We start from the raw sequence: 13,763 nt of genomic DNA on the forward strand, positions 1-13,763 counted from the left end.
CGCGGGCCGGGCTGCGGGCTTGTGCGTGGGTGGGGCGGGCAGAGGCCCGGGCTGCGCGCGCAGGGGGAGGTCGCCCGGCCCGCGCGGTCCACGCTCGGTGCTGCTCCCGTGCGAGGCCCGCTCAGGGAAGGAAACGCAAGACCGGACTTGGCAAAAGGGCCGCTTACGTTTTCTTTGGGGTCAGCATTCAGAAAATTTGCCAAGGCCCTCGAAACTTGGCGCGCTCCCCGAGGCAGTCGGGGTCTTGGCAGCGGCGGCGGCGGATGCTCGGCGAGGACTCCCAGGCCTCAGGATGGCCCCGACGAAGGGGAAATGCGTCTGTGAACTGTGCTCCTGCGGGTAAGGCTGCCGCGCGCCCAGGGCCCGCGAGCCTGGGTTTTCAGACTCCGAAAGTCAGTGAGACCTGACCCTGGGCTCCGGTGGCACCACGGTGGATGCGTCCTCCTGGTGTCATTTAGACTGGCGTGTTGCCAACTAGCAGTTACCGCGGCCGCGTTGAGTTAGTCCCAGCGACGGTGGCTGGGCCTTAGGGCGTCTCTGTGGTCCTTCCACGCAGAACTGCAGGGAGGCTGAAAGTGGGCACAGATACGTAGTTTGTGCGCACCCCACTGCAGCCCAGGGCGTGTTGGGCGAGGTCAGAAAACCTCTGGCCAGGTCGGGCCAAGTCTTGCATCTTTTGTTGGTTTGCTTTTGGAAGAGTCTGTGATGGGGAAGAGGAATCCTTTCATGTAACTGGAGTTTCTCACTCAGAGACATCGTCGCTACTTAGAAGTGTAAGGTATTTCTAGAATTCGTGTCCACAGTGGTGTAGAGTTGAACAAGAATAAGGAAAAGAAGCTATTTTTTCACTGTTCTCTCCTGTCCATTGCCTTTATTTATTTATTTTTTAAATTAAAAAAAATATTTTAATGGGAGGCTAATTACTTTACAATATTGTATTGGTTTTGCCATACATCAACATGAATCCACCACGGATGTACACGTGTTCCCAATCCTGAATCCCCCTCCCCCCTCCCTCCCCTTACCATCCCTCTGGGTCATCCTAGTGCATCAGCCCCAAGCATTCCTGTATCCTGCATCGAACCTGGACTGGCGATTTCTTATATGATATTATACATGTTTCAATACCATTCTCCCAAATCATCCCCCCTCTCCCTCTCCCAGAGTCCAAAAGACTGTTCTATACATCTGTGTCTCTTTTGCTGTCTTGCATACAGGGTTATCGTTACCATCTTTATAAATTCCATATATATGCATTAGTATACTGTATTGGTGTTTTTCTTTCTGGCTACTTCACTCTGTATAATCGGCTCCAGTTTCATCCACCTCATTAGAACTGATTCAAATGTATTCTTTTTAATGGCTGAGTAATACTCCATTGTGTATATGTACCACAGCTTATCCATTCATCTGCTGATGGACATCTAGGTTGCTTCCATGTCCTGGCTATTATAAACAGTGCTGCGATGAACATTGGGGTACACGTGTCTCTTCATACTTGGGTGAAGCTTGTGGTCTTGGAGAGATTGTGAGTTTTAGTCAGAGTTGTTGATTTCTCTCCTATATCTCACAATGCCTAAGGTGGCTTCTTTCACCTGCTTCCCAAGGACATCTTAGAAATTGTTGGGCTTGAGAACAGCAGAGGAGCAACAGAAAAGAGTGACGGCTCTGGGGTCAGCCCTCCTGGATGGTTGCTAACTGTGGGGTCTTGGGCAGGTAACCCGTCTTCTCCAGGATTCTCTAAGGTTTCAATGAAAAAGTGTGTGTGAGACTTCTGTTAATGGATTGTGCTGGAAATGTGTTATCATGTTGGAAGCTGCAATAGGTGTTTGCCAGCTATGTTACATGAATATTGAAAATGGCATCCGGAGTGGGGAGATTTAAAGGGGACTCTAGAAACTGGGTGAGCAGCCTTACACATCTCGGGCGTCGGTGGGTGGTTCTCAACCTGGGCTGCTCGCAAGAGTCACCTGGGGAGCTTAAAACAATACTGGTTGCCCAGGCTGTTAAATCACCAGCAGTCTTTGGGCGATTTTCCCATTTGCCAGGATTGGGAACCACTGAGCTAGATCAAGTAGAAGCATGGGTCTTGTTTTTAAGCTTTGTTAGGCAGATCCAGAGCAGTGTTGTAATCTGGGGCTAAGTTTCCACACTAGTGAGGGAAAACCTCTACGACACCCTCTCCTGGGGCCCTTCACATACCCTCTCATCTTCTCTTAAGATACTGAGTTATTCAGGTAGGACTGGGGCTTAATTTGTTCTCTTGTGGCTGTTGGGATTGAAATATCTGATGCAATCTCCATCTTTGCACAGTATCCATTCCCATTAGGAAGGCAGGACTGTTCATTTAAGAGGTGCAGAGGATATGCAGAGAGAAGTCTCTGTCCTAATTCTGTAGTAGGGGATATTCCTTCTCTGTTTCTCTTCTGTCCCTGAATATAGCTTATTTCCCATCAGGATGCAGAGTCTATCTGTGGGTCTCTTCTTTCCTTCCTCTTCCTGTACCTACCCTTCCACTCAGATTTCAGTCAGGGGTCTCTGGTTTGACTCTCACATCCATCAGCCTTTCTCTTCTTTTGGTCTCATTTCAGCTCTCAAAGTGCTTATTGGGCCATCTCTTTATTTCATCAACCTCAGCTTTAACCAGTCGGCATGATCCCTCTCTCCTAGTATCTGCCCCATTAATGTTGCCTTAGATGGTCCATTTACACTGGTTTTATTTATTTGTTTAATTTAATTTTTACTGCTGTATAGTTGATTTACAGTATTGTTTCTGTTGTACAGCAGAGTTAATCAGTTATACATATATCCACTCTTTTTAGATCCTTTTCCCATATAGTGCATTACAGAGTATTAGGTAGAGTTCCCTGTGGTATACAGTAGATTCTTATTATCTACTTTACGTGTAGTAGTGTGTATATGTCAACCCCAATCTCCTCTTTCCTCCTTGGGAACCATAAGTATGTTTTCTGTGTTTGTGACGCTGTTCCCATTTTGTGACTACATTCATTTGTACCACTTTTTAAAGATTCTGCATATAAGCAATATCATGATACTTGTCTCTGCTTGGCTGACTTCACTCAGTATGACAGTCTCTAGGTCCATTCATGTTGCCGCACATGTCCTTCTTTTATGGCTGAGTCACGTTCTGTTGTACCTGTGCACCACATCTTCTTTATCCACTCCTCTGTTGATGGGCATTCAGGTTGCCTCCATGTCCTGGCTATTGTAAGTAGTGCTGCAGTGAACACTGAGGTACACATATCTTTCTGAATTATGGTTTTCTTCAGACATTTGCCCAGGAGTGGAGTTGCTGGATGACAAGGTAGCTCTATTTTTAGTTTTTTTAAGGCACCTCCATACTGTTCTCCATAGCAACCACACCAATGTACGTTCTCATCAATAGTGTAGGAGGTTTCCCTTTTCTCTGCACCCTCTCCAACATTTATTGTTTCTAGATTTTTTTTGATGATGGCCATTCTGACTGGTGTGAGATGATTCCTAATTGTAGTTTTGATTCGTACTTCCCTAATAATTAATGATATTGAGCATCTTTTCATGTGCTTTTTGGCCACCTGTGTGTCTTCTTTAGAGAAATGTCTATTTAGATCTTCCTATTTTTTGATTGGATGTTTGTTTTTTTGTTATTGAACTGCATAGGCTATTTGTAATTTTGGCGATTAATCCCTTATTGGTCACTTCATTTGCAATTATTTTCTCGCCTTTTGTGGGTTGTCTTTTTTTGTATATGGTTTCCTCTGCTGTGCAAAAAGTTTTTGAGTTTAATTAAGTTCCACTTGTTTATTTATTTTAATTTTCATTACTCTAAAAGGTGGATCAAAAAAGATCTTGCTGTGATTTTTGTCAGTGTTCGGCCTATGTTTTGTTCTAGGAATCTTATGGTTTCTTGCATTTAGGTCTTTAATCCATTTTGAGTTGTGTGTGTGTATAGTGTTAGAGTGTTCTGATTTCATTCTTCTACATGTAACTGTACAGTTTTCCTAGCATCACTTATTGAAGAAACTCTCTTTTCTCCATTGTATGTTCTTGTCTCCTCCATCATAGATTGGGGACCATAGGTGCGTGGGTTTATCACTGGACTTTCTATCCGATTCCATTGATCTATAGTTCTGTTTTTTTGTGCCAGTACCATACTGTTTTGAGGCACCTTTATAGTATAGTCTGAAGTCAGGGAGCCTGATTCCTCCAGCTCCATTTTTCTTAAGTTTGCTTTGGCTATTTGGGGTCTTTTGTATTTTCATACATATTGTAAACATTTTTGTTCTAATTCTGCAGAAAATGCTATCGTTAATTTGATAGGGATTGCATTGCATCTGTGCATTACTTTGGGTGGTATTGTCATTTTGACAATATTGATTCTTTTAGTCGAAGAGCATGGTATCTCTCTCTGTTTGTGTCATTTTTGATTTCTTTCATTTTATAGTTTTCTGAGTACAAGTCTTTTGCCTCGTTAGGTAGGTTTATCCCTAGATATTTTATTCTTTCTGATGTCATGGTAAATGGGATTGTTTCCTTAATTCCTCTTTCTGATCTTTCGTTGTCAGTGTATAGGGATGCAAGAGATTTCTGTGTATTAATTTTGTATTCTGCAACATTACCAAATTCATTGATGAGCTCTAGCAATTTTCTGGTAACATCTTTAATATTTTCTATGTCTAGTGTCATGTCATCTGCAAATAGTGACAGTTTTACGTCTCCAATTTGGATTCCTTTTATTTTTATTTGTTTGTCTCTGATTGCCATGACTAGGATTTTCAAAACTGTGTTGAATAAAAGTGATAAGAGAGGACATTCTTGTCTTGTTATCTCGGGTTTAAAAACTTGACCCATCTCTTCCACCGTCCCCAGCATCTAACCATCTTTAAAGTTTTGAGCCTTCCTCCTTTACAGACTATATTGGTCCCTTCCTTCTAAATCTCATTGTTTTCCCCTTAGGTCTCTAATGTTTAAGTTTGGAAATGGGTCCTTACGTACCTTTCCAGTTCTGTCTATGATCCCCTCCCATGAAACCGCTCCTTACACTGGATTGGGCTTCCTGTCCTCCCCTAAGCAGACCCTGTGGCTTCCTGTCTCTGTTCCCTTGCCTTTGTTGCCCTCCTTTTTAAGTATCTGAGTCCCTTCTCTGCTCCACGACCTTTTAAGGCCCTGTGTCAGTTGCACGTCTTGCTAACCCAACCCTGTAGCTCCCCATCAGAGAGGGACCCCATTTCATGTTAATGGTTCTCGTTACCTGCCTGCATGCTTTCTCCCCTCTTTGTATATTCTTGGAAAGCAGAGCCCATGTTTTCTATTTGTGTGTGTGCTGTATAATATTAACACACTATTCTCTGTTGAGCAGTCAAAATGTATCTTTTTGAATAAATAGATGGATTTTGTTTGTCAAGGTGATAGGCTGGAATGGATTAGGGAGGCGAGCTCTGCTGTCTCCTAGATTAGCTACTAGTCACGTGTGGCAACTTCATCTAAAGTATTTAAAGTTAAATGAAAGTGTCAGTTCTTCAGTCATGTACTCAGTTGTGCGTGTAGTGTCATTCGAAATACTCAGTAGCTACATGTGTGCAGTTCTATTGCACAGTACAACCAGGGAACATTTCCAGCATTGCAGGGTTATATTGGGCATCACTGACCCAGAGTCTTATTATTTGGAAGTCTTTCTCCTCACCTCCAATTAAGCCTGTTCAGAAATGGGTAGGGAAGGAATGCAAGGAATTTCATAGGTGTTCTCTAAGCTATGGAAGTCAAACATTTTTTACTTTGCCAGCCTGAGGTTATGGGAAAAAGTGATGAGAAATCTAGCGGAAAAGCATGCGTGAAGATGAACCCTATGGTCAGATGAGACAACCTTTCAGTGGGAGAGGGGGGCCTTGATTCTGAGTGAGTCCACCTGGTCTCCTATGGCTTCAGTTCCCCCATGTTTTTAAAATTAGGAGGCCTGTGGGCCTGCCAGCCAGGGAGGGAAGCCCCTATCTCTTCTTTCCTCTTCTTTCAAAGGCTTTGAGCAAATAGTTCTTTAATGTCCTTTCAACTTTGATTTTTGAACACTTTGTTGTTCTTGTTGGGGAGGCTCAGGATGTACATGGAGCCCTGAATGGGTAGACTTCCTCCCTGGATAGGTAGGCTTCTTCTGTGGGAGCCGCTGCCGCAGGCTGGAGGAATAGAACTCTTGGAGACAGTTCTTCCTTTTGGCCACAAGATGGCAGCCTTCTCCTGACCAACTCACTGCCAGATCTGCCTAAAAGGAAAACAATACCTTGTTCTGGGTTTTTCTTTTCTTTTTTTTAAAAATAGATTTACCTTAAGTTTTCTAAAATGAGCAGTTACAGTTAGGACCCAGCAGAGCTCAGGAAGTGGTATACATTGAGGGGTAGATCACAGATGACAAAGAGAAGGTGTTCAGTTCAGTTGTTCATTCATGTCTGACTCTTTGTGGCCCCATGGACTGCAGCACACCAGGCTTTCCTGTCCATCACCAAGTCCCAGAGCCTGCTCAAACTCATGTCCATCGAGTCAGTGATGCCATCCAACCATCTCATCGTCTGTCATCCCCTTCTCCTCCCATGTTCTATCTTTTCCAGCATCAGGATCTTTTCCAGTGAGTCAGTCCTTCGCATCAGGTGGCCAAAGTATTGGAGTTTCAGCTTCAGCATCAATCCTTCCAATGAATATTCAGGACTGATTTCCTTTAGAATGGACTGATTGGATCTCCTTGCAGTCCAAGGGACTCTCAAGAGTCTTCTCCAACACCACAGTTCAAAAGCATCAGTTCTTTGGCATTCAGCTTTTCTTATAGTCCAACTCTCACATCCCTACATGACTACTGAAAAAACCATCGCTTTGACTAAATGGACCTTTGTTGGCAAAGTAATGTCTCTGCTTTCTAATATGCTGCCTAGGCCAGTCATAACTTTCCTTCCAAGGAGCAAGCATCTTTTAATTTCATGGTTTCAGTCACCAGCGGCAGTGATTTTGGAGCCTATAAAAATAGTCTCTCAGTGTTTCCATTGTTTCCCCGTCTATTTTCCATGAAGTGATGGGACCAGATGCCATGATCTTAGTTTTCTGAATGTTGAGTTTTAAGCCAACTTTTTTATTCGCCTCTTTCTCTTTCATCAAGAGGCCCTTTAGTTTTCTTCTCTTTCTGCCATAAGGGTGGTGTCGTCTTCATATCTGAGATTATTGATATTTCTCCTGGCAATCTTGATTCCAGCTTGTGCTTCATCCAGTCCAGCATTTCTCATGATGTACTCTGCATATAAGTTAAATAGGGTGACAATATACACCCTTGTCTTATTCCTTTCCCGATTTGGAACCAGTCTGTTGTTCCATGTCCAGTTCTAACTGTTGCTCCTTGACCTGCATACAGATTTCTCAGGAGGTAGGTCAGATGGTCTGGTATTCTCATCTCTTGAAGAATTTTCCGTAGTTTGTTGTGATCCACACAGTCAAAGGCTGTGGCGTAGTCAATAAAGCAGAAGTAGATGTTTTTCTGGAACTCTCATGCTTTTTCGATGATCCAGGAGGTGTTGCAGGTATTTAAATCTGGAGACTTCAACCCCTCATGAAACTTTTTAAAGAGCTTTGCTGGTTTTAAAAAACCAGACACATTTACCTGAATTGAGCCCAAGGCTTTCTGTCCACAACAGTACCCCAAAATCTGGCAACCAAAAATCTGGCAATTGGTTTATTACCATAAAGTGTTATAATTTCTTTTTCAATACAGTCAATGCCAGATAACCAAACATATTCATGAGATGTAGAAATACAGCAAGGTAAGCATTTAAAAATTGTTTCTAACCATCTCATCACTTTTCTTGACACAACAGCTTCTTTGAAGTGTCTGAGCGTTCGAGTGTAGAGACCCTGCTTTTGTACATACTGAGATTGTCTGAATGTCCCCAGCCCTTCCTGATCCTGAAAAAAATGCCAGACTTTCATAGTCTTCAATATTAGACCACCATTTCTCTAGTGTTTTGAAAATTTAAAAATTTTAAAACCATTTTCTCATATATTATTACCTTTGTCTTGCAACACGGGGAACGTTGCTTAGTTTGGAAATTCGATTCCTTGATCTTAGCCTTCATTTTCCCTGGGGGTGTTTTCTGTTTACAGAGCTGTTCTTATCCCAGATGACTAAATTTGCAACTGGGACAGGTGGGGTGGGGGGGAAGGGCTGAGGATAAAATAAATTGTTAATCAGCCTTTTAAAGCTAGAAGGGATCTTAATGGTTCCCAGCTTTTATTTTATAGACAAGGAATTTGAAGCATTAATTTTAATATCCGAGAACATATTTTATTAAGATTAAGGGACAATTAGGTCAACAGTTAAATTTTATTCATCTTTTACTGTGTATCAGACTGCTAGATGTTACAATTCAGTCTGCCATCTGCCTTCAAGTCATACTGGGTCATTTTTGACTGTAGATGATAATGGGAGGGCTCCTGTCCAGTTGAGAAATATTACCTAATGTTAAAAAATAAAGTATAATTCTAAAAGCCATTTAGTAAAGTAATATAAATAGCAAATCTCTCTCCTGAGATTAAGTTGTAGTAACACTATTTTTTCTGAAATTCTTGTTAAAAAAAATTGTGGTTAATCAAGGGATTGATCCAGCTTACTTTTATATCTGATTATTTTATGACTTGCAGTACACTGTTCTAAAGACTTCATGCAATCTTGCAGGAAATTCCAGGCCTGGGTAATGTATCATGAAATATTTATGTAGCATTGGTAGTATGTGCAGCATTTCATAAAAAAGGTAGTCCCATAGAGGACTTGCAAATTGCTGAAAAGGATGTGGATTTGGCCCTTGCACGGGGCTGGGGAGGAAGGTGATCTCAGGGGCAGCCATGTATCTGCAACTTAAATCAGTTATGTTAACCAGGGAGGAACTTGTTATTTTAATTTTGGAAAATATTTTCTTCACATTGGTGGAAATTTCCTTAACCTTAGATTTTATTTTCTTAGAGTCTCTGTTACAAATTAAGAGGAAGGGGAAAAAAAAATCGAGGAGTTGGTTTGATATTACATGTTTCAAGAAGAATTCTTGTTTTTAATTTAAATAAAATTGACTTCATAAATTCTTATTAAGAAAAAAAGACAAAGAGCAGCTTTTAATAGATGCTTGCTGGTGGCTTTTTATCTTTAACAGAATCCAGATAGAGAAGCCAAGTTGGGGGGCGGGGAACCTTTCACTTTAACATTGAATTATTTTTGTTGTAAACTTACGCACTCAAATGTTATATCCTGTTTAAAAATAATGGTATTTTTGTGATATCGGAATTAGTGTTTGTTCGTAAATACCTTTAATCTTATAAAAAGAGTATAAGTCAATATATATTATTAGTCAAATTTTAGATATTAGGAAATTGCAGAGTACAACTTTGTGGTAATTCAAATTACAGTAGTTAAAATGATCTACTTAGTCTTAGAGTTTCTAAGTGGATGAGTTTAGAGAAAGTGTGCTCCAATTCCGTCCTGCCCTGGATAGTTTTAAACACTGTTCCCTCCATCGATAACAAGTATCTCAGACTGGCCTTCAGATGAGAAGGTTCATTTGAGGAAATGAAGTGTCTCATGGGGGGAGGGGTGGGAGTAGCTAAGCTACAAATGCACAGGATGGATGAGATGAGTGACGCGGGACTGCAGAGGTGGCACGGACCACTGGGAGGGCGTGCTCTAGGAGGGGAATTGCTTTCCTGGGGTGGTCAGGAGAGGCAGTGCCAGAGTCAGAGCGCCTGGTTTTGAACCCTGACTCTGCTGCTTTGTGGCTGTGGAAGCTTGTGCAAGTGGAATGTGCTCCGTTGTGTCCAACTCTTTGCGACCCCGTGGACTGTAGCCCACCAGGCTCCTCTGTCCATGGGATTCTCCAGGCAAGAATACTGGAGTGGGTTGCCATTTCCTCCTCCAGGGGATCTTCCTGACCCAGAGATCAAACCGGAGCCTCCTGTGTCTCCTGCGTTGCAGGCAGATTCTTTACCACTGAGCTGTCAGGGAAGCCTGTGCAAGTGGAAGACGGGGGTGAAAACTGTGCTTAACAGGCCTGGTGTGGTATGACGAGCTCTGAAGGAAAACGTTATGGTGGTGGGGGCATGTCCACACCAGGAGCCTAGACAGAGATGTGGAGACATCACACCCACACGGAGCGCTCAGGGGCCTGTCAGGGCCTCAGAACGGGAGCTCTCAGGGCAGAGAGAGCCGTTGATGGATTGGAACAGGCAAATAACAGATAAAACACTCTTCTCCCCCAAAGAAGTACTTAAAGGAGCAGCATTTTCCTCTTTTTTCTGTTAAAATAAATATCCAGTATCTGAATCAGGCCTAACTTAAACCTGTTATTCAGTTAGATCTGAATGGATTTATAGTTCTTAATATATATTTTTAAAGTATATAGTCTCCGTTTCATTCTTGGCATTTTTTGAAATTCAACAGATAACTTACTGATGATTTACTATGAGAGCCAGCTGGGTGCAGGACTTGGCAGAGATTGTGAAGCCAGACCCCGTGGGTTCAATTCCGAGCCTTTCTGCTCACCCGCGGTGTCTTGTCGAACCATCTGACAGCATAGTCTCCTCCTGTGTGCTAGTGTCCGCATCTGTAAAATGCAGGTGACGATAGGGTAAGACTCTGCTCTCCCAACGCAGGGGACATGGGTTGCTGCATGGTTTGGCCAGAAAAAAAAATGCAGATGACAACAGAGCCTACCTCAGAGGGTTTTTGTGAGGATTGTGCCTTTATTAAGCAAATAAACAAGGCCTGGCATATATTGCAAAGAGCGCAGATAAGTGTTATTCTATAAATATAAAGAAGATGTAGGTCTGTGTGCTAGGTTGTGAAGCTCTGAGAAGTGTGAACAAGATCTCCTCTCTCATGGAGAGCTTGCACTCTAGGAGAGAGAGTTAATTTTGTTTATTAACTGGTTGTTAAGTTGCTCAGTCGTGTCTGACTCTTTGCGACTCCATGGACTGTAGCCCACTAGGCTCCTGGGTCCATGGGATTTGTCAGGCAAGAATACTGGAGCGGGTTGCTATTTCCTTCTCCAGGGGATCTTCTCGACCTGGGGATTGAACCTATGTCTCCTGCATTGGCAAGCAGGTTCTTTACCACTGAGCCACCTGGGAAGCCCTTAGTAACTGGTAGGTAGTTAAATGCTCTGCAGAGAATGAAAGCAGAGTGATGTGCTAAAGTGCTTGGGGAACTCAATTAAATGTGGAGGATAGGGATCGTCTGCAAAGATCGAAACTACCCTTGACACAGCTGGGAGGCTCTCAGTCCTTGCAAGACTGTCTATCTACACTGAGTCCAGCAATGACTGTATTTCTCAAGTTCTGACTGACAGTAACAGACTTTAAGTTTCTGTTCGGTTTAGGGCTTTCCAAGCCTTAAGTTCAGTGACCAGGGCATTAAAGGCATCCTTATCATATAACATTCTTTTCCATTCTATTCTGGAGTTTTCTTTATGGGCTGGTTCAGAATAACTTTGAAGCATCTGTAATTGTGTCTCTAAAAGGAAATGGCAGTGTTTCTAAATGGCTGTCAAGTTAACCACGTAGCCAAATCTATCCACGTAGTTTAGACATCCAGGTATCCAAAAGTCCGTCATTCTTTTCTTTATTTACTGGCTGTGCTGGGCCTGATGCCGTGCGCCAGCTTTCTCCAGTTGCAGTGAGGGGGCCGCTCCTCCTCGTGGTGCACAGGCAGGGACTTCAGCCTCTGGCAGAAGCCGTTGCAGTGGTTCTCTTATTGCAGAGCATGGGCCCTAGGCATCTGGGCTCAGGAGTTGCAGCACACAGGCTTAGTTGCTCCACGGCCCATGGGATCTTCCCAGACCAGGGATCAAACCCATGTCCCTAGGATTGGTGGATTCCCAACCACTGGATCACCAGCAAAGTTCCAAGTCCCTCATGCTCAATCAAATTAGGTTGTAAGATACCTTAAATTTCTGCTTGTACTGGTCAGTTAATTTAAAAAATAGTATCATTTTTAAAAAAACCAAAATTTTTCCGCTTCAATTGTCCATTTTCTCCTTCAAGTATACTTTAACTGTGTTTTCCAAATAAAGCCTATAATATCTGAGAACAAGAACTCAAGATGAAAAGCAGAGAACTGATCGAATCCCTTGTTTGTTTTGTATCCTGCTTCAAATGGGAGGGCAGTGGATGGCGACAGGGAAAGAATTAGAGACAGTGAGTCAGTATGTTTGGATTCTAGTCCTGGTTTTGATTAATGATGAGGTTTGTGAAGTCGTTCAGGTCCGTTAACATCTTTGGACTTCTCCAAGTCAGTGATCATCAGTTTTGTTTGTTGATAACAGTGTGAAGGGGGTATCTCGTTGTAGCTTTGAGCATTTCCCTGATGATTTTGTAGTGGACATTTTTTCCATAAGCCTATGTCAGTTCAAGTCCTAGGCCCATTTTAAAATCAAATTTTTCTTTTTGCTATTGAGTTACATGAGTTCCTTTAGATGTTTTGGAATTTAACATTGGACATATGTTATCCTATTCTGTAGGCTGCCTCTTCATCTTGTTGGTGGGAATGCAAGATGGTGCAGCCATCATGGAAAACAGTATGGTGGGTTCCCAAAAAAGCAAAAGTAGAGCTACTTGTATGATCCATCAATCCCAGTTCTAGGTTTTAATCCGAAAGAGTAGATATCAGGCTCTCGAAGAGCTCTCAGCACCCTCTTGTTTGTTGCAGCATTATTCACAATAGCCAAGGTGTGGAAGCAACCTAAATGTCACTGATGGATGAGTGGATAAAGAATATGTTGCATATACACACAGTAAAATATTATTTAGTTTAAAAAAATGAGGAAATGCTGTAATATGTGACAACACGGACGAACTTCAAGGATGTTATGCTAAGTAAAATAAGGTAGTCATAAAAGACAAATGTGATTGTACTCATCCTTTTGTCTAAAATAGTTGAATTCATAGAATCAGGGTGGAATGATGGTTGCCAGGGGGTGAGGGAAGGGGGGGTGGGGAGTTCACTATCAGCACACACAGTTCAGTTGTGTAAGATGAAGAACGTGGAGAGATTTGCTGTACAGCATGGTACCTGGAGTCACCAATACTGTATTGTGCACTGAAAATTAGAGGGATAGTGCTCATGTTAAGTGTTCTTACCACAATAAAACTAAAATAAAAAAAGTTAGCGTTCATCAGACAATGAAGGTAGCCCCTATTGTCCATAATAGCTTTTTTTCCTAGGCCCAGAGACTTTACGTCTCGGGGTTCTGAAGGTGTGTGCAGAGGTCTCCTGGTGCCTCTGTTGGTGATCTTGGAGAAGTGAGGGGAAAGTGGAGATGTGTCACAAAGCTGAGGGTGGACAGCTGTCCTCTAGACTTTGCCAGCACTTCCTGAGGAGCCGCTTAGAATGAGTGAGTGTCCTTCTCAGGCCTCATGATGTTTGATCTTGGTGGTATGTCTGATGCGTGTGTAGGTGCCTAGCCCTAACTTTGCATTGCTTACCATTTTTGTTAACCAAAGAAGCTACCAAGAGTTCAGTGGAGTTCAGTCTCCACATTTCAAGGGGAAGAGGGCCTGGTTGGATCAGCCTATGACCGGGTTCCTCTGGCATCCAGGGTCAGTTGAGTTTGGTCCTTGGTCCAATCAGTTGAGTTGTGGGAGTTACATGATCTAAACTGAGCAGTTAGAGGAAGGGGCTATTTTGTGTAAGAGGGGAGGGGAAGGAAAAAAATGATTAGAGAAAGGATTGGCCTCTTGTCAAATTATCCTTGTAG

General features: G+C 42.7%; 1 protein-coding gene across 7 annotated transcripts in view; it reads left to right on the top strand.

The window, feature by feature from the left end:
• SAXO1 (stabilizer of axonemal microtubules 1) overlaps positions 1-13,763 on the top strand; it is a 141,428-nt gene continuing 127,665 nt past the window's right edge. For all 7 annotated transcript variants that reach the window (XR_009737975.1, XR_009737978.1, XR_009737976.1 and 4 more), the window contains exon 1: positions 1-339. Coding sequence is in view for 1 of the 7 variants with exons in the window: in XM_061425215.1 (XP_061281199.1) it covers positions 293-339 (47 nt within the window). In the remaining 6 variants the exon portion in view is untranslated. The remainder of the gene's footprint in view (positions 340-13,763) is intronic.

The sequence above is a fragment of the Bos javanicus genome, chromosome 8, assembly GCF_032452875.1.
Source record: "Bos javanicus breed banteng chromosome 8, ARS-OSU_banteng_1.0, whole genome shotgun sequence".
NCBI classification, from domain to species: domain Eukaryota; kingdom Metazoa; phylum Chordata; class Mammalia; order Artiodactyla; family Bovidae; genus Bos; species Bos javanicus.